Source organism: Hemitrygon akajei, chromosome 1, assembly GCF_048418815.1.
Source record: "Hemitrygon akajei chromosome 1, sHemAka1.3, whole genome shotgun sequence".
Taxonomy (NCBI): Eukaryota; Metazoa; Chordata; class Chondrichthyes; order Myliobatiformes; family Dasyatidae; genus Hemitrygon; species Hemitrygon akajei.
In genome coordinates this window covers 112,836,634-112,857,902 of record NC_133124.1, presented here as the reverse complement: position 1 = coordinate 112,857,902, position 21,269 = coordinate 112,836,634, and the positions used below count along the sequence as shown (strand labels likewise).

General features: G+C 45.3%; 1 protein-coding gene across 4 annotated transcripts in view; it reads right to left on the bottom strand.

Moving 5' to 3' along the window:
• Positions 1-21,269, bottom strand: part of col14a1a (collagen, type XIV, alpha 1a) — a 219,484-nt gene that overhangs the window by 63,979 nt on the left and 134,236 nt on the right. For all 4 annotated transcript variants that reach the window (XM_073050216.1, XM_073050223.1, XM_073050227.1 and 1 more), the window contains exons 24-29: positions 12,803-12,949; positions 11,192-11,263; positions 9,886-10,025; positions 8,417-8,540; positions 3,398-3,541; positions 2,954-3,118 (exon numbers count right to left, since the gene is read on the bottom strand). In XM_073050216.1, the coding sequence (XP_072906317.1) occupies positions 2,954-3,118; positions 3,398-3,541; positions 8,417-8,540; positions 9,886-10,025; positions 11,192-11,263; positions 12,803-12,949 (792 nt within the window). The remainder of the gene's footprint in view (positions 1-2,953; positions 3,119-3,397; positions 3,542-8,416; positions 8,541-9,885; positions 10,026-11,191; positions 11,264-12,802; positions 12,950-21,269) is intronic.

Sequence of the window (21,269 nt, the reverse complement as noted above, 5' to 3'; positions counted from 1 at the left end):
ACAATGTCATTGTAACTACTGAAATTGCATGAAACCACCTGTGCTATCTTTGATCTGAAGGGTATAAAATTGTGATGTACCTTTGGGTTTTATCAGCCTCTACCAAGAGTGTCTCCAGAATGATGCTTGCTTGTTGTGATGAATGAAGATCGGAGACTTCAGTCACAGTCACAGCACCATTTTTCAATCATGACACAGATTCACACATTCCTAATCCCAGACACTTTTTTATGCATTCCCAATCACGGGATTCGGATTAGACACTGATTTACACAATCTGAATCACAGAACAGGAATCATGGACTTTCCAATCGTGGGATTCCCAATCATAGTCCTGAAGGTGAACTGAAACTGAGGGACTGATGGCTGTAAATACTTGGCAATATACTCAGGGATGATATACTGTGACAGTCGAATAATTGAGATTTTCAGTCAACATCCTTCAGTCATTTCTGCACCTGAGGTGCACCATGTTGATCAGGGTAAACTATAGGTACCATCCTCCAGCTATCAACCACTCTGTGTAAAAATCGTCTCTCAGATCCCCTTTAAAACTCTTTCCTCTCACCTTAAGATTTGAGGCACCGAATGCCATCATTCCCTCAGTACTAATCACCAAAATCTGGGTATCTGTACCTCCCTCTGCAACTGGATCCTCCAGTTCCTCATCAGGAGAGCAGTCAGTGTGGATAGGCAATAACATCTCCTCCACGCTGACAACACAGGTTCATCTCACAGCCCACTGCTCTACTCTCTCTACAGTCATGATTACGGGGGTAGGCACAGATCAAATGCTTCTATAAATCTACCACTGACAATAGTAGTGTTGGTAGAATCTCAGATGGCAGCAAGGTGGTGTACAGGAGTGAGATAGGTCAACTGGCTGAGTGGTGCCACAACAACAACCTTGGCACTCAAAATGTCAGTAAGACCGAGGATTGAGGACTTCAGGAAGGGGAAGTCGGGAGAGCACACACCAGTCCTCATCGAGGGGTCAGCGGTGGAAAAGGTGAGCAGCTTTATGTTCCCGAGTGTCAGCATTGCAGAAGATCTATCCTGAACACAAAGGCACGCCAGTAGCTCTATTTTGTTAGCAAGTTGACGATCTGCCCACCTACCCTATGAATGGGATCCAAGTCTAAGTTTGTTTCAAATGGTCAGGGCACCTGTGAAAGGAAAAATGGTGCCCCAGACCACTGGTCACATAACATAGCAGGAAAATCCTTGAGTGAATGTGCAGCCTTTCCCAAGAGTTCTGCCAAAGCTGGGAGCATCATCAGAAGGGGATCAACAATAAAACAGCACAGAATCTGAATCAAATTAAGTGTCTTCCACAGGGAACACTGGATGAAGGACTTTGCATCGCTGAGTTGTGGTGGTATGTTTGCAGATGAGATCCAGTCCAGAAATGGCACAGCATGTGGACGGGAAGGTGACCCACGAGACCAGCAGTGAGGGTTTGAGAGAGTTGGACTATCAGCTGTGTGTGAGCATCACTTAGAACCCAGAGTCAGCTCACTAAGCAGCGAGACACACTGAGCTAGTCACAAGACAAGGCACCTCACTGAGAGGGAGGGAGGGTTGAGAGCAAAAAGGTATAATGACCATTGACAAGTCCGCCACAAATCGCTGAATTGGGAGGCCAATCTGAAACTCATACCTATAAGCAGCAAGGGTTATATGGAGGAAATCAGCAAGTAACGCGACATCGATGGAAGGAAGTGGACAGTGAATGTTTTGGGTCAAGACCCCTAACCTTGCACTATTTCTATCTCCTATTGAAGATTCACAAATAAGACTGCTCTGGTAGGCCCATTATTTCTGCTTGTTCCTGCCCTTTATAGAACCTCTCTGCCTGCTGATAAAACTCACCAGAGTCGTTGAGAGAGACTAGGAATGGAAGCCATGCCCCTTATCAACCATGGGAATTTTGTATCTAAGGAAGGTGTGCTGGTCCAGAGGCGGGTCTAGAAAAAGTTCACAAGAATGACCCAGGAAAGGAAGGTTTAACATACAAGGTGTACTTGATGTCTCTGGGTGATGGGGATTCTGAAACCTCCCGGATACTGAATGGCCTGGATGAAATGGGCATGGAGAGGGTGTTTCAATCACTAGGCACTAGGAGTCCTGGATACGAGGGTACTGCCTCAGAATAAAGGGACATGGCTTTAAAGCTGAGATGAAGAGCAATTTTCTCAGCCAGAGGTTGGTGAATCTGTGGAATTTGATGCTGCAGAGGGCTGTGGATGCCAAGACACTAGGTGTGCTCAAGGTAGAGATTGAGGAGGTTTTTGATTAGTAAGGGGTTTAAGGGTGATGGAGGGAAGATGGGAGAATGGGGTTGAGAAAAAAAATTCAGCCATGATTGAATGGTGGGGCAGACTAGATGGGCCAAATGGTCTAATTTTGCTCCTAGAACTTACAGTCGTGTGACAGATCTAGCCCTAATTCGAGGTGCACCTTGACCAATAAGATAGACATCAGGCACTGAATAAGTGAAGGCTTTCCACCACAGTGGACAGGGTGCATGGAGCTCCAGAAGAAAGCTTTAGATACACCCTCATAAACTTATTGGTCCCCTTGATGCAGCAACAATGCACTTTAAACTTCAGACTCATCGACAGGTAATAAGTCAACTGAATTTCAGTGAAGATTTGGTCATCTCCAGATTTGACTGACATTGAATTTCCATCACTTTACGACAAGCAGTTGCATACTCAGCTGGGTCCCAAGTACTGCATTTCCCCAGTCTGCAGTCTGCCCTCAGAATTTCCCTGCAGATCCTCTCTCCCACCCTCTCCTTCCCATATAAATCCTTCTGCCCTAAAAATCTCCTTATACAGCTCAATTTCAGTTTTAACGTAGTCGTTGATCCTCATGGGATGTTACAAATCTGGAGGAGCTGTGGAACTAAAGATTGTTGCTATTAAAATGTTTAGTCACAGGGACTCACTTGCAGAGGCCGTCTCACAGACAAAGGTGACAAGCTCGTCCTCAATCTTCTTGAAGGCGTCAAAATCGTCCACGAAGAAGGCATGCCTGTTGCTGGGTTTGTTTGCAATGCTGATCAGCTCTGCGTAATCAGCATCAGCGACGCCAACTGCGAAGATACTGTACCCTACAGAAGGAGAAAGGGAGTGTGTTAATCTCATGTTTTCCTGGAAGGATTGGACTAAAGCTGGTTCACTCACACGCCCCTCCCTGCACCCCAACCCTTGACCTTGTCGGTCTCAAAAACACCATCCACGTGGGCTTAAGACACAGGTCAAAAAAAAAACAAGTGATGAAAATTCCCACTGAACCAAGCCTATGTTATTCTGATGTGGACACTTTGTTATCGCAAGATCTCAGAACAGTACATCCATCTGCGATTTCCAGAACATTCCCTCCCAATTACCATCCATCTGCATCTCTTGGGAAATCTTGTCAACTTCATCCTGGGATCGACCATCCGTGATGACCACCAAGACATTGGGGATGCCTCTCTGCAATCCTGCCTCGACTGTGAACACCGAATCCCTGGCATGTTTTATGGCTTTACCTGAACGTTATAATAGATAGATAGATAGATACTTTATTCATCCCCATGGGGAAATTCAACATTTTTTCCAATGTCCCATACACTTGTTGTAGCAAAAACTCATTACATACAATACTTAACTCAGTAATAATATGATATGCATCTAAATCACTAACTCAAAAAGCATTAATAATAGCTTTAAAAAAAAAGTTCTTAAGTCCTGGCAGTTGAATTGTAAAGCCTAATGGCATTGGGGAGTATTGACCTCTTCATCCTGTCTGAGGAGCATTGCATCGACAGTAACCTGTCGCTAGGTTAATTAGTTAATTAGAATATAGAGAGTGCAGTGCAGCAATCTAATCCCATATGTCTGCACGTGACCCATTCCCTGCCTGTTCACATAGCTGTCTAAATGCCTTTATGCTTTGCTATCACACCTGCTTCCGTCACCTCCCCTGGCAGTGCATTCCAAGCACCTACAACGAAACACCTGATATGCAGTTCTCCTTTAAACATAGATCTCTGCCTTCCTGTGTCTGAACTTCCACCCTGCGGGAAAAGACTCTGCCTTGACACAAGGGACTATAGACGCTGCGATCTGAGATTAGCTTTATTTGTCACACGAACATCAAAACACTCAGTGAAAGGTGGCGTTTCCATCAACATCCTGCACAGCCTATGGATGGGCTGGGGGCAGCCTGCAAATGTGGCCTTGCTTCGGGCACCAACGTAGCCTGCTCGCAACTCACTAACTCTCACCACACGTCTTTGGAATGTGGGAGGAACCTGGAACTCCCGGAGGAAACCCACACAGATTTGAGGAGAACGCACAACCTCCTCACAGACAGCAGCGGGAATTGAACCCCGATCTTACAGCTTGCATGCTGTAAAACACTGCACTACCCGCTACGCTACCACCCCACCTGATCTGCCGATTCTGAGGAAGGAAAGGAACTGCTGACGTTAAGAGGGAAGATGGCCTGAACAAGGATGAGTTGTCAGACAGAGGCGAGAGTTGAGTGAAGGACTGAAGGATGGTGGGGGGGTGGGGGCAGGTTAGATGACAGGCGACCAAATCAGGTAGGGGAGGGGAGTAATGACAAAGGCAGATTGTTTGTTGCTCCAGATTCCAGCATCTGCAGTCTTTTGTGTCTTTATAGATTCCAGACTGCTCTTTGTTGTTCAAAGTACATTTATTATCAGAGTATGTGTACAGCACACCGTACAACTTTGAGATTCATCTTCTTGCAGGCAACCACAAAACAAAGAAACACAATGGAACTCACTGAAATAAACCTCACAGAACAAAGACTGTCAAACACCCCGTGTGGAAAAAAAACAAATCCTGCAGACAATTAAAAAGTAAACAAATAACACACAGCATGAACCGCAGAGTCTCCAAAAGTGAGGCCACGTCCACGGATCCGAAAGAAATAAAGCCTCTCGGAGTAGAGAACTAAACACCCGCTCATCTTTCACCCTCGGCCTCAACCTTTTTAAATCTGGCTTAGTGCTTAAATCAGCTAAACATTAGTTTGTTTTCTGCTCCCACGCCTGGGTACTGCTGCATCCATCTGGCTCCAAGTTTCAAAATGGCCACCTGCATTCTCCAGAGTCCAGTTCACTGGATTCTTCAGGTACCATTAAAAAAAAGCCTGGTCGTACAGATGGTTCAAAAGCACAGCTCCCACAGGTAAATTACAGGCTGTGCGTAGCAGTGATCTCAGTCCAGACAAAGTACGATTAATAGAATAGTTTTTAGTTTTGTGTGCTGCCCACAAAATGTTGGCTTATCTCGCCAGCACCATCTTGTTAACACCCAACTGAAATCTACAATCTAAACTCTATGATTTTTAAAACACTTCCTTTAATGAAGATATGTAACCTAACATCACCTCTTCCACCAGCAACATGCTTGCTACATGAGGCCACGTATGGTATCTGTAATTATAAACCAAGTACGGGTTCATGTTCACTTCAAGCTCTGCTATGCTTGCTTGTTTCAGCAAGCCCTGGCTACTTTAATTCTCAAATATCCTATCCTGGTGATTTAGTGAGAATGACGTAAAGTTTAAACCATGATTGCTTCTGAGTTTTCACTCGCTGATTATAGTGCTTTATTGAAAGGGGAGATTTGGAACCCTGGGGCAAGTTTCTGATAATACGTGATTGACTCTTTTGTACGGTGTAGCCGCACATCCCTCTCCACATGTGCAAAATCAGCTCTCTTTTCACTGCTAGCTGCTTTCCTTTAACCACTTCAATTTAATGGACATCTTTAACACCTCTGAACAATCTCACCCAGAAAAAGCTGATCAAGAGTTCTGCCTCTGCCACACTGTTGTGCTTTCAGGCAGATGTGAAGTTAATTATAAATTTCTGTCTTTGATTAAGAATCCAGTAATTAAAATGCACAAAAATAACAACACATGGCCCCTCCTGCAGAGATAAAAGTTATTTAAAGTTCTTTGATAACTCTGATATAAAGTTCTTTGATAACGTGCTTTCACTACTTTGTTTGGTAAGGGAGTGCAATCCTTTATATCAAGCGGGCTGGAGGGTAGAGAAGCAGTTGCACGTCCATCCTCCAGGTATGAAACACTTTGTGGATCCAGAAGCATCCTTGGGAAGAAAGAAATTGTTGACATTTTGGGCCAAGACCCGGCATCAGGACTGCGATGTTAGCGCAAAGAGCAGAGCGGCAATGAGGAAGATTCTGAGGTGACGGCTGGACTGAGGATAAGTGTGAGATGGCTGTCAGGTATCAGAAGGTAGGGGAGGTAGACCGTGACAGGCGAATGATAGATGGAGGCAGACAAAGAGAGAGAAAAGAGAAAAGAAGCAGATGGAGTAAGGTGGGCGGGGGAGTGGGGGGGCAGTTCTGTGGAGATGAGAGCTAGCTGCTGGAGGGAGATAAACAGGAACACCAGACAGGAGATTCCGCAGATGCTGGAAATCTTGAGAAACACACACAAAATGCTGGTGGAACTCAGCAGGTCAGGTGGCATCTAATGAGGGGAATGAAGTGTCAACATTTTGGGCTCGGAAGGGTCTCGGCCTGACACGCTGACAGGAACACCATGCTGGATTCTGTTGAATACCATTAGGAGAGTGGGGAGAGGTGATTGATCATTGAAGCCCGTTGGGAGAAGGCTGTGGTAACCTGTGTGCAGAGTTGGTAGATAGAGAAAGGTGGGTGAAGTGCTCAGCACAGCACTGTGGGCCGAAGGGCCTTTGTTGTGCTGTGGGTTTTCTATGTTTCTAAGTGGCTTTGGGGGAGGGTGGAAAGAGAGACAAAAATGGGAGGAATACCTGTCACAGACTTCTAAGTATACCCCCACCACACTCCTCCCTACATGCCTGTTATCCTAGGCCCATCCTCAGTCCAACAATCACTTCAGAATCCTTTCTCACCACTCCCCTTCCTTTTTCTAGGCCAGCCTTCTTCCCTCTCTACTCCCAGCCCTGATGCTGAGGGTAGGCCCAAAACATTGACAATACCTTTCCACCCACAGATACCGCTTCACCCAGCAGATTGTGTGTTGCTCCAGATTCCAACATCTGCAATCTCTCTCAGATTCAAATAATATCCTGGTTAGAACACCCTTACGGAGTATATATCACCCCTGGAGGAAACGCAGTGCAGGACTACCATAATCACAGGATGGTTCCTCTTGTGAGAGGATCTAGAATGAGGGACCATTGTTTAAAAATAAAGTGTTGCCTATTTAAGACAGAAATGGTGAATTATTTTCTCCAAGGATCATGAACCTTTAGAACTCTTTTCCAAAGGATGGTCGAAGCAGAGTCTTGGCACATTGTGAACGGTTTTGGTCGCCATGTTACAGGAACAATGTCATTAAGCAAGAACGAGTATAGAAAACATGTACGAGGATGTTGCCTGGTCTTGGAGTGGAGTCCACGTAAGATTTGGACTTTGTTTCCTGGAATGTGGGAGATTGGAAAGAGGCATACAAGATCATGAGTGGCTTAAACAGGGTGAAAGCACATGGTCTAATTCCCCCAGGGAAAGGGTGCTTAAGGGAGGGCAAAAGGTTTAAGATCAGAGCTGAAATATTTAAAAGGGCCATCAAGGGGAGGTTCTTCACACAGAAGGTTGTGTGCATTTGGAGTAAGCTGCCAGAAATAGTGGTTTAGGCAGGCACATTAGCAATACTTTTAAGCCATCTGGGAGAGGTTTAGATGGCTATGGGCCAAACATAGCTGACGGGACTAGCTCACTGGACAACCCAGTCAATATGGGCAAGTTGGGCCAAAGGGCCTGTTTCAATGCCTTATGACCGGGACTGTGACTTTGACAGCAGAAGCAGATTAATAAGCAAGGCTGTGAAAACCTACTGGGGGTGGGCAGGAATATAGGGTTGAGATGGAGACAGATAACAAGTTTGTTACATTTTTTTAAAATTTAGTACAGGCCCCTCCAAACCTGCACCACCCAATAATATCCATGTGACCAATTAATCTACTAACCCCATAAGTCTTTGGAATGTGGGAGGAAACTGGAGCACTTGGAGGAAACTCACACTATCACGGGGAGAACGTACACACTCCTTACAGACAGCAGCAGAATTGAATCTGTGTCGCAGGTGCCGTAACAGTGTTACACTAACTGCTACACTACTGTGCTGCTTCATTGTTAACGTGAGTCACAATGTCCTGCAGTGCTTACAGCTGACAAGCATTGCTTCAAAGCTACATACCCACTACACTGCTTGGGGTTCCAGCTTCTGCAATGCTCGTTAAACTACACGCAATAAAATGAGCACGATTGTGCAAAAAAATGCATGATTTATGTCGCTTACATGCAAATATTCGCATGTATCCATGCAGTGCATCATTTCAGCACATTGTATGTTTATCCCTCAAAGACTGTACCTGTCTTTGTGTTTCCGCCCTTGTACCTAATGCGTTGAATAGCTTGCAGGAGCCTCTCTTTATCATTGTACGAGTTGAGTTGAAATTCTGTTCTGGGATCGTCACTGAACTGAACAATCGCAACCTGTTGAAATCCAAAGGTTAAACTTCACGTCAGTATAATGAACTGTGTGGGGTCAACAGGCTGAGGAAAGGAATTTGTCAATAAAATCTCTTAAAAATGTATAAATCAGTTTCTCATCAAATCAATCCTCACATCAGCAGACAGGACATCTAATATTTACAGGGAGCTGAGATGACAGGACCTCTCCTGTATGGACTCCATGGTTTGGGCAACATGTAGAGAGAAGTGATGCTACAGGCTTATTGCCCTATAACATCGAACAAAGCCATTTGGCCCATTAAGTCTGTGGCATCTTGCAGAACAAACCCCTGCCCCCTTTAGTTTTTCCCATAAACTTATTCTCTCCACATTCCCATGCCAAGTACACTTGGGGACATTATATAACAACCAATGAAACCATGTCCAGAATGTGCCAGGAAACTGAGGCAGCCATGGAAAACCCAAGCAGTGACAGAGAGCGTGCAAACTCCACCCGGTCAGCACTGGAGGTCACAAATAAATCAAGGCCAGTGAAGCTGTGAGGTTGCAAGGCTACTGTGTCAAGTTGAGCTAAATTAGAAATTTTGGTCATTGGGTTCATTATTTGCACATGCATTGAGGCAGAGTGAAAAAACTTTGTTCTGCACCCATCTATATAGTTCACTTCACTACACCAGTGCACTGAGCTAGCACAAGGGAAAGAAATGACAGGATAAAGTGTCGCAGTTACAGAGAACGTGCAGTGTAGGTAGACAGTAAAGTGTAGGGCCATAACAAGGTAGATTGTCAAGTCAAGAGTCCATCTTATCATACTAGGGGACCATTGAATGGTCCTATAACAGCAAGATAGAAGCTGTCCTAGAACCTGGTGGTACATGCGTTCAAGCTTTTGTATTTTCTGCCCTACAGGAGGGGGGAGAAGAAAATGGGGGGGGGGGGGAGGGTTCTTTAATCAGGTTGGCTACTATACCAAGGTAGCAAGAAGTATAGACGGTGTCCATGGAGTAGAAGCTGGTTTCTGTGATGTGCTGATCATTTTAAGCCCAAGAAAGAAATCAGATTGTAATTTTTATTGGAAATTTATATTCTGTATGACGGCTGTACCTACATGCAGCTGCAAGTCTTTCATTGTATCTGTAGCTTACTGTACTTGTGCAGTAAAACCTGACTTCATTCAGTGGGCAGGCACAGACAGAATGGGCCAGCTGGCACTTGAGCCAAAGCATTTGATGATTCCAAGCCTGTGGTGCAGGAAGAATGTGGGGAGGCCTCGTTCTTCTCGGCAACCTAACAGTCACCCAGGCACCACCTAGTCCAAGTCCCGACCTAGTCAAGCACAGCCCCAGCGCCCCCAGCCGGTGCTCACCTGAGTTCCATCCGGGCCGATCTTGTTCAGAGCTCCAATTGTGTTGTACAGGAAGCCGATGATCTTGACAAAGTTCTCATCCCCAATGCTCCACGAGCCATCCACGAGGAAGACTAGATTTGCTTTGGCAGCTTTGCAAACTGTAGCCATAAGAACAATCAGAAGTTGTCCAAAATAAAAGGCAGTTGTTTAACGTAAGACATGAACCAGCATGGAAAGCGTTCGGAGTGTACTTACACCAACCCTCTCTTCGGCCTGGCCCAGCAGTATCCAAGCCTTACCTCCCCCCAGCTTAAGCTTAAGCCTTAATAACCTGGACATGAAAAGTCTATCGATATCACTTTTGAGAATGTCTATCAATTCCCAGTCTCACTTTCCTTGAGGAGAGAGTTCTAGATTTTCACTGTCTCTGAAGGAGGGATTCCCAACACCAGCCCGAAGCAGCCCCTCTGGAACTTTCTAGCACATTGTCTGAATTCCCTTTCCTGCACAGTTTCTTTCCCCACCAAATCTACTTAATATATCAAAAACTCTAACTTGATAATCGATTAGTGTCATTCTAAACCACTGCAGCAACTAACAGCATGGCCATTAGCTAAACAAATTTGCATAAAAAGATTAAAACATAATATAGTACAGGAGCAGTCCCTTTGGCCCACGATGGCCTGCTACACTAATTAAGTCAATAGCACCCAGTCCCTTTCGCCTGAACATGGTCTATATCTCTCCGTTCTCTGCATATTCACGTACCTATCTAAGAGCCTCTTAAGTGCTTCTATCTATTTTGGCTCCAATACCAACTCTGGCACTGCATTCCAGGCATCCACCACTCTGCTTAAAAAAACCTACTCCACACATCTCCTTTAAATTTACCCCCTCTCACCTTAAATGCATGCCCTCTAGTATTAGACATCTCAACCCCGGGAGAAAGACACCAGCTATCCATCTATGCTTCGTGGAATTTCATAAATTTTTATCAGGTCTCCCTTCAGCCCTCATCACTCCAGAGGAAAGAACCCAAGTTTGTCCAGCCTCCCCTTACAGTCCAATCCAGGCAGCAACCTGGCAAACTCGCTCTGCACCATCGCCAAATTTCCACACCCTTCCTGTAATGGGGCAACCAGAAATGGATGCAATTGATTGGGAAATCCATTCACAACATAGAGTAAAAGCCACGCACAGTAGCATGGGAAGAGGTTAAAGCCCCCATGGTACTGTCAGTCATGAGCTTTGTCTTGAATAAAATGCCTGCAGATAATCCTGTTCACTGCCCTCTTCACAGGTGAATTGTTAACTTCGGTCTTACCCTCCCGGGCAGGTGGAATGGTTGGCAGCGGGACAGTTGTTGGAGAAGCTGGTGGCTCCGTCGGAACAGGAACTAAACCAAAAGAAAGAGACGGTGACAGTCAACCCTACTCCCCACACGTAGGAATCCAAGCGCTCACCAACGTGCAGAAGATTGGATGCAATAAGGGAGAATCTACCTGGATCTCCTACAGCAACAATTTGCATTTACAAAGGAAAACGTATTATATAGCCATATAACAATTACAGCATGGAAACAGGCCACATCCTGAAGTTCTTCACCCAAGTGTAATTAGATAAAATACTTCAACACAAACTCTCATAAGTACTGGGCTGCACAGTGGTTAATGTCACTGCGTCACAGCTAAAATGCCGATAGTTCAATCCTGACTTCTGATTCTGTGTGGCATTTGTGACCATTTGGGCTTGCCCCTGTTGGTAGGCTAATTGGCCACTGTAACTTGCCCCTAGGGTGTAGGTGAGTGATGGAGATGGAGGGAGTATGGGAAGAATACAGTGGGACTAGTATAGGATTAATGTAAACAATTTTGTCGAGGAATTTGGAAGGTGATGCGGCAGAGGGGAAAGAAACTGTCAACGGTTCACAGTGAAACCCTGCCTCAGGACTCTGCTGACCAGCTGAGATCCTCCGGCAGACTGCCCGTTGCTCTAGATCCCAGCATCTGCAATCTCTGGCATCTCCAACGTAAATAGTTGTTCGACGACCAGCATGGACTCAGTGGGCTGAAGGGCCTGTTCCCCTACTTTGTGACTGCGTTGGATCAGCTGACCAAAGGTTTGATCATAGAGCTGGACTACAAGGAGCACCACTAGGGATAGGATAAAGCAAAGATGTTTAGGGAAGGAATTCCAGAATCTAGAACCTTGACAGCTAATAGAAGAGTAATAACACTGGGGCGATTAAATTCAGAGATGTACAGTACAGGAGGCCTGAGGGGTGGTTGAAGTTGCATGGAAAATGGGATGGATAGAAATGGGGTGTACAGGCTATAAACGATGGGTGTGAAATTTTATACCAAGAGATTGCTGGCTGAGGAGCCGATGAGACTCAGTGAGCCCTGGGCTGAGAGGTGAGTGGACTAATGGGAACTAGGACCAAGACCTAAGAAGAGAATCTACTGGAAATAATCCTCAAAAAGTATCTCCAGAGGCAGAAATATCTGCCCTATAGCCTTTCACTAGTAATGAAGCAGGATAAAGAGATAATGATATGAAAAATGACTTGATTCTGTCTCTACAGATTCTGCTTGGGCTATTGACTTCTGGATCCACAGCTTCACAGTGTGGGCAGCAGAATCTGAGGGGAGTTCTAGATGGTGGAAGCGACAGTGGGAATGCAATTTTCACAGCTTACAGAGAAATAATGGCATATAACTGGTTGAACACTGAATTTGTCATGCACAGTCTTATCCTGGTAGATTTTCTTTCAAATCATGAAATTCACATTGTTCTTTTATTTTCTGTCAGAAATTTAGACCAGTGCAAACCTGAGCTGAAATGTTGCCTCTAGTAGCACGAAAGGTTACGCTTTACGCTTGATAGGCCAAGGAATGAAAGCAGGGTGTGAAGGTGAGGGTAAGTGGCTGCTTACTTGTTGCTTCGAGTATGCTCATGGCCGGTCCCTCTATCTCCTGCAGCTGGGCGTATACACTGATCTTGTACTTGGTGTTTGGAATAAGATCATAAAAGCAGTGACGAGATGTCCCTCCATCAACAATCACTTCTTCCTTCTTTCCGCCTGGAAGTTCCCAAGAGGAATAATTAGTTATTGGCCATTTCCCAGCTTGCGCTTGAGCTGTGATTGGCTACATGGTGCCTGAATTGACTTGATATTGAAGCCTACTAAAGAAAAATAAGCATTTCTTCCAGACCCTCTCCCATAAAATGATGTGGAAATTCTTGACTTAACAACACAGTAGCCGATGAAGCAATATGAACTGACTGGGGCAGCACAGCACTCATTCAGACAGGGTTAATGCTTGTTCTTGTGGATATTTTTCTTACATTTTCCCAGAGCATGTTTTGGCCATGCTCAGATCATAGAAACATCGAAATCTGCAGGCCATTCGGCCCACAATGTTGTGCTGGCCATGTAACCTACTCTGGAAACTGCCTAGAATCTCCCTACAGCCCACAAAGCTGTGCCGAGCATGTACTTACTTTAGAAGTTACCTCAGGTTACCCATAGCCCTCCATTTTTCTAAGCTCCATGTACCTATCTAAGAGTCTTTTAAAAATCTTTTTGTATCCCCCTCTACCACCATTTCTGGCAGTACATTCCATGCATCCACTACTCTCCATGTGAAAAACTTGTCTCCGACATCTCTCTGTACCTGCTCCCAAGCAAAACTACACCCCCTCGTGTTAGCAATTTCAGTCCTAGGAAAAAGCCTCTGGCTATCCACACGATCAATGCCTCTCATCATCTTGTACACCTCTATCAGGTCACCTCTGCGTATGGATTTTTACAGCCCTTTGAAATGGGATTGGATGAGTTTAAAGAAATTTAACTCATGGGCAGATTATGTGAGGAGTCTCCTGGTATACTATAGTCCCTCAACACACTTCAATTTTAAAGACACTTCTCCTCCACATAGATCAAGCTTCACTGCACCAACACATCACCGTTACCAGTTTCTGCATGTGAAGGGTCTTGACCCAAATTGTTGACTATCCATTTCCTCCCATAAATGTCGACATAGGTGCCAGCAGAACAACAAAGCATCTCATTGATTTCAGGAAGGGAACCGTGCACACACCTTTGTCCCCCTCAATGGTGCTAAGGTTGGGGGGATTGAAAGCTTCGAGTTCCAAGAGTGAACATCACCAATAGACTGTCCTGGTCTGACTGCATAATTGTGATGGTCTATAAAGGACACCAGCTCTTCTACTTCCTCAGGAGACTAAAGACATTGTGCATGCTCCCTTTGACCCTGACCAACTTTTATTGATGCCCCAGAGAAGACATCCTATCTGGATGCACCCTGGTTTTGTACGGCAACAATGCGTGCAGAGCTGTGGACATCGCCCAGCACAAAAGGGAAACCAGTCTCCCCTCCATGGATTCGGTCTACATCTTCCCTGCATCAGTAAAGCAGCCAACATAATCAAAGCCCCCACTCACCTAGACATCCTCTCTTCTCACCCAATCAATTGGGCAGAAGACACAAAAGCCTGAAAACACATACCATACCACCAGGTTTAAGGACAGCTTCAATCCTTCTGTTTTAAAACTACTGAACGGTCCCCCAATATGATAAGATGGAGTCCTGAGCTTACAAACTACCATGCCTTGCACCTTAATGTCTGCCCACATACACTTTCTCTGTAACTATATTCTGCATTCTGTAATTACTTTCCCTTGTATACCTCAATGTACGATTGTAATAGAATTATCTGCAATAAAGGCATGTAAAAGATTTTCACTGTACCTTGGTACAAGAATAAACCAGTTCGCCAATTTGCCTGACCTGCAGAGCTCTTCTAATTGCTTTTGCATTGCGACAAGTTACCAGCTCCTCTCACTCAAAAACCTCAGGTTGGTTCTCAGTCTTCCGCATTTGAGGAAACTTAACTCAAGTGCGGAGTCTCCTTCTGCAATTAACCCCTTCGTGCCCGGGTCAGTCTGGTGAAACTATGCAGCAAGGCCTCCATCTCCTGTTCTGAATGTGGTGCACAGAACTAAACCACAGTTACTCGAATTGGGTCACAATGAGGGATATACGCCATAAAGTACGGTACGTAATAACTTCCACTAGCAGACCTCTTGCCAGTAGGAATCTACTGAGAAATCACATCTAATGAAGTCCAATTTGAACACTTTTGATTCAATGAAAATAATTACTTGATACGCAAATCCTTGAGCCATCCATTGGCAAATCGACGTACAGCTACTACAGAAGGCTTTAACAATAGAATCGCTCTTTGGTAAAATGCCAAGCCATTTTTTTCCTCTAATTGTTCACCCTCAGGGAGATTTTCTTTGGCAGAAAAAGAACAAAATGGAAAGCAGTTCTCGTTTATTATTGTTGAAGGATTATATGGAACATGTGCAAACCGCAATAGGAGTCAGCCCGCACTTTAACAACTCTGCGGTAGAGCGGCAAGGTAGCTGCAACTACTCGGCCATCAGAAGCAGTGCACGAGGACGCAGAAGTGCGGTAAGCACACCAGTATTCGAGCGAGACTTAACGTGGATCCCTGCAGGCCCAAGCTCCCAACAAGTCTACTCAATTGCTAGAAACTAAACTGGATTATCTGCGTCCGTGTCTGAACCAGCGGGAGATGATGGTTTGTTGCACACCTCTTCCTGATAGAAACATAGCTCTAGGACACCACCCCAGACTCGGCCATCCAGCTAGAATGCCTAATCTCCTTCCGGGCAGACAGAAATGCTGCGACCTCCGGCAAGACCCATGGAGGAGGTCTGCGTGTCTATGTCAATAAGAACTGGTGTGTGAATGCCTTGGTAGTAATGGCCCACTGCTCATCACAGAGATTTTAGTGGTGAAGTGCAGGCCCTTCTTTTTACTGCCATTGTGATTGTTGTTGTTTACACTCCCCCCCCCCCCCCACAATGCCAGTGCTTGTACAGTGCTGTCAGAACTCTACAGTGCCATCTGCGACTCCGATTGGTGTTGGTGATTTCAGTCATGCCAGCTTATAAACTGTCCAGCCAAAGTTCTACCAGCATGTCAACTTCACAGACAGGGGGGCGAATGTATTAGACCTGGTTTATACTAACATTCGTGGGATTTACAAGTCTGCCTCCCCCTCACCTTGGTTTCTCAGAGCACACATCCATTTTGCTTACGCCAGTATACAGACCCGGTTAAATGAGTCAAACCAGCTTGCAGGGAGATCAGAATATCACCAGAAGGTGCCACCTTAGCGCTGCGGGACCATTTCAAAAGCAAAGACTGAAGTATATTCAGGGAGGCAGCACGTCAAGAGTGATGAATATGAGGGATCAGTGACTGGCTACGTTGAAAAACACACTGAGAACATCACCGTGATTAAACATGACACCGTCAGGGCTAACCAGAGGTCATGTTTGATTGCCGAGGTCCGTGCACTGTTTACAGATTGCCTTCAAATGGGGGATAGGCCAACTCTAAGGTCAGCAAGGGCCACACTCTCGTGGCGATCGGGAAGGCAAAGTGTGAGATCTCACAGAAAATTCAGACACCTTTGTGGCACTAGGGACATGCAGCACACGTGGCAAGGTATACAAACCATAAGAGATTACAATCCCACCCTGCGTGACGACGACAGCAACGCCTCCCTTCCCGGCAGGCTGAATGCCTTCCACACAGTTTGACACAATGAATTTGGCCCAGTTAGCAGCGGTCTTAAAGGACATCTTTAATTAATCTGTCTGAAACAGTCAACTGTCCCTGCAGGCTTCAAGGCAGCCACCATCAATCTAGTGCCTGAGAGAGCGATGGTAACTGGCCCAAATGACTTATTACTATCTTCAGCAATCATGAAATGCTTTATGTGACTGGTAAAGGATTGTATAAAATCCTACCTTCCCACTACATTGGATATTTTCCAGTTTGCCTACCTTTACAAACCAGCCAACTGATAACGCCAGAGCCTCAGCCCTCCACTCAGCCATCCTGTCCCACCCAGAAAGCGACGCCTCATATGCCAGGATGTTGTTCACTGACATCAGCTCAGTGTTAAATACCATCGTCCCTCAGAGGCTGGTGGGTAAACTAGCCTCACTGGGACTCAATACCCCTCTGTAACTGGATCCTGGACTTCATGGCAGAAAGTCCCCAGTCAGCCAAGTTGGCCACAACATCTTAAGCTCCATCACACTGAGCACTGGTGCTCCCCAGGGTTGGTGCCCAGCCTGCTGCTGTTCACGCTGCTGACACACTGCCAGTTCAGCTCAATCCACGTTATCAGGGTCTCAGCAGCAACAGCTGACTGCTTCAGACTGAGATGAGTTGGCTTACAGAGACGAGGTAGAGAAATCTGAGTCTCAAAGCGGACATGACAGAAGTGATGACTGTGTACTTCAGAAAGGTGCACTCTCCACTGCACGTCAATGACTTTGAGCGGAGAGCAAAGTTCCTTGGGGTGCACCTAACAAACAACCTAACCTGGACCCACAACACCTCCTCACTAGTCAAGAAGGTACAGCACTTTCTGAGGAGACTCCACTCTAACAACTTTCTATAAGAGCATGCCCTGCCTGGCTGCATCATTGTGTGGTACGGAAGCCGCAAGGCATTGAACTGCAAGATCCTACAGACCATCGTAAAAACTGTCAAGGGGGTGTCCCTCCCCTCTGTTTGTGACATTCACCAGAGGTGTTGTAGACGAAGGGCCTAAAACACTGTTGAGGATCCCTACCACACATCCCACAATCTCCTTGACCCACTACCATCAGGAAGGAGGTACAGGAACATCAAGATGAGGACTCCCAGACTGAGTAACAGCTTCTTCTCTCAGGCTGTGAGACTAAACAAGTTCAAGATCAGTTTATTGTCATTCAACTGTACACATTCATACCGTCAAGCAAAACAACATTCTTCCAGGCCAGTCTGCACAAAGCAGTACATATAACTCGCACACTCAAAACAAACTAATATTACCAGTATTAAATTAGCAACCAATAAGGTGCATTTATGGCACAAGGTAAGAAGTACTGGCACTTCACACAGGATGAGAGCAGAGTGGTGGCAGAGAGTTCAGTAGTCTTACGACCTGGAGATGGAAGCTGTTTCCCATCCTAACAGTTTTCGTCTTAATGCCTGATGGTAAGGGGTCAAAGAGATTTTTGGATCGAAGGGAGGGATCATTGTCAATGCTAAGGGCCCTGCGTACGCAACGCTTCCGATAAATATCTCTAGTAGGTGGATGAGAGACTTCGATGATCCTCTCAGCAGACCACACAATCCTTTGTAGGGACTTCCAGTCAGATGTCTTCCAATCCCCGTACCAGACAGTGATGCAGCTGGTCAGGACACTCTCGATGGTGCTCGAGTAAAAATTGGCGAGGAGGGCAACCTCACTCATCTCAGTCTCCTCAGGAAGTGGAGGCACTGCCAAAGAGGTGGCGTTGAGCGAGCAGGTGAGGTCATCTGGCATGTGCACTCCCAGAAGCTGCCTTGTTTGTGCCGTGAAGAGCGGTCAGCCTGCACCTTCCTAAAGTCCACAATCATCGCTTTGGTCTTGTCCATGCTGAGACAAGTTGTGGTTGCACAACTCTACTAGACACTCTATACCCTACCTCCTCTCTGTCCACCATCGCTGTTGATGAGGCTAACCGCTGGTGTGTCATCAACAAAGCTGATGACTCTGTTGGAACTGGATCTAGCAGTGCAGTCATGCACCAGCAGTGTGAATAACAGCAGGCTGAGCAGCCAACCCCAGAAAGCACCAGTACTCAGAACGATGGAGCCAGAGACGTTTCTGCTAACACAGACTCACCTTCTGTCCAGGATCCAGTTACAGAGAGACGCAACAAGGACAGTCCGACAACAGTGAATACTCTGCCACTACCGCGGTCTCGTACTGTTTCCTGTTCATTTTGTGCTGTGTACTACCTGCATTTTGAATAATTTTTTATTAACTTATTTTTGGCAATATTTTGTTTAATGCTTGTGGGTGATATATGTTCTGTGGGTTCACCGTGGTCTGGAGGAACATCGTTTCATTTGATTGTATATACGTACAGTTGGATGACAATAAGTCTGAACGTGTCTTGACTTGGTTTGACCTGTGCAGTTGTATCTCATGTTTTTCTTACAGTGTGGTCCCTGCACTGCAGAATGTTTCCAGGAACTTGTTCTTTGCAATGTTGCTGGCTGATTTAGAAAAGAACACAACATATGCTGTATACTGCAAGTGCAATTTCTATGATATTGATGTACCCTTCAGAATACTCTGAAACACCATGCAATCAACACACAACTTCTGGAAAGGTAGAGCTGTGGTAATGTAGGAAATGGCGGGCCAGCAAGACTCCAGTGAGAAAATGACAGGATTTTTATTCATCCGCAGTTAAAAGTGGGAAAATATTGTCCCTATCTTGAAACAGAGCAAAGAATCTCCACCACATCCTCCCCCCCCCCCACCCAGGGGGAGACAGGAACTGAGTTCACTCTCATGAGAATGACAGAACTTTAGACACTGTACTGAACTCACAATGTTCACTTACCGATAAACCAAACGTACCAAACTATTCCCAAACCGAATGCATCAATCTATTCAGTAACCAACATTTTGCACTTAAAGCTAGATATTAATAGTGTTGGTTATTGACGTGCCATCTCATACCATCACCTCGCTGTTAATAACTGAATAAACTCATACACCTTGCTAAAAACTTAGCTTTTGCACAGCAACCAATCAATGGTTAAATGGTGTAGTTCTGCTGTGGCAAAAAAATGAGATCGACTTTGAATGGACTCATTCACAGTCAGTCAGGAGAATTTCCATCTCTGCTGTTATAGAGGGCAGTGTCAGCTTTTCAATCACTTGGGCTAGTTTATGCCCTCACTCCACAATGACTTCCCTCAGAACGTTTTTAAAGTACAAGCAGATTCAACTAGGGGAGAGTTAGCAATCGCGCATATTCATTTTGTAAGTAACGTATAAATTGGACAGGAAGTATAGAAACCTGAAGTCCCACACCATCAGGTTCAAGAACAGTTACTTCCCTTCAATTGTTCAGCTCTTGAAACAACCAGCAAAATCATAACCACCAAAGTTCAGCAACACTGAACTCACTTTGATCACTTTGCACTAAGATTGACTTTTTTTGTTCAAATTGTGTTGTTTCTTATAAAAATTTTGAAAAATTTATGTTTAATATATGCTTTTTTTGTGAATGCAGCTTATCGAAGGCGCTTATGATGCTGCTGCAAGTTTTTCATCGCACCTGTGCATTTGACAATAAACTCACCTCTGACTGGAATTCTCTCAGTGTGAGAAAGGCTGGGAGCAGAAGTTCCTAACCATTCCTAGTTACCTTACAGAAGGTGGTGAAGGGTGTCACCTTCAGCTGCTGTGGTGCTGCACTGGTGAAGGTTCTCCCACAATGCTGTTGGGCAGGGAGTTTCAGGATTTAGTCTCCATGACGATGAAGTGATGACAATAAAAGTTGAATTTCCCCATGGGGATGAATAAAGTATCTATCTATCAATATGTTTCCGAATCAGGAATAGTGAGTTACTTGGAAGGGAGGTGTGGTGACCCTATCCATGTGCTACACCTTGTCTTCTGGCTGGTGGAGGTTACAGGCATGGGAGGTACTGTTGGAACAGCCCAGATGAGAAACTGGAATGCATTCCGTAGACAGTATATATCGCTGCTCTTGTGTGCTGGTGGGAGAGGGAGGTGCTGATCTAATGGGCTGCTTTGTGCTGGACAGTGATGAGCTTGTTAAGCATTATTGAAGTTGCACTCATCCAGGCAAGTGGACAGAAGTCCATCACACCCCTGATGTTTGCCCGGTACCTGAGCAAAAGCTTCTGGCATTTCAGGAAATGAAAAAAAAGATCACTGAAATCTGCTGAGGCCAGATTTTGCTTTCAGTTACCGCGATGGATACCAGTTTAACTTGAACAGGACCTTGCCACGCATGCATAGATCTAGCACTGACAGAGGACTGAAGGGATATTTTAATGGAAAGCCTTTGGAGGAATGAGGAGCAACCAACCATCTGCGGGAGGAACTCAGCAAGTTGAGCAGCATCTGCAGGAGGAAAGGAATTGTCAACGTTTCAACCTAAAACATCGACAATTATTTTCCCCTCAACAGGTGCGGTTTGACACATTTGTTTTTCCACTAAATTGTTGATTGCTCCAGATTCCAGCACCTGCAGTCTCATATCTCCTTTGGAGGAATTAATTGGACCACTCTTTCCAAAATAGGCAGTGAATGCACTATGGTTCCTTCCTGTGCTCCCTGTTCTATTTTTCTCTAAATCCTTTCTGAGGAAAAATGATCAAAATTTCCCCAAACTTAAGACAACTTGAACCAAGCTGTTTGATTCCAATGAGATTAGAACTACTCCCTCAGCTCTTTCCAATGCCTAC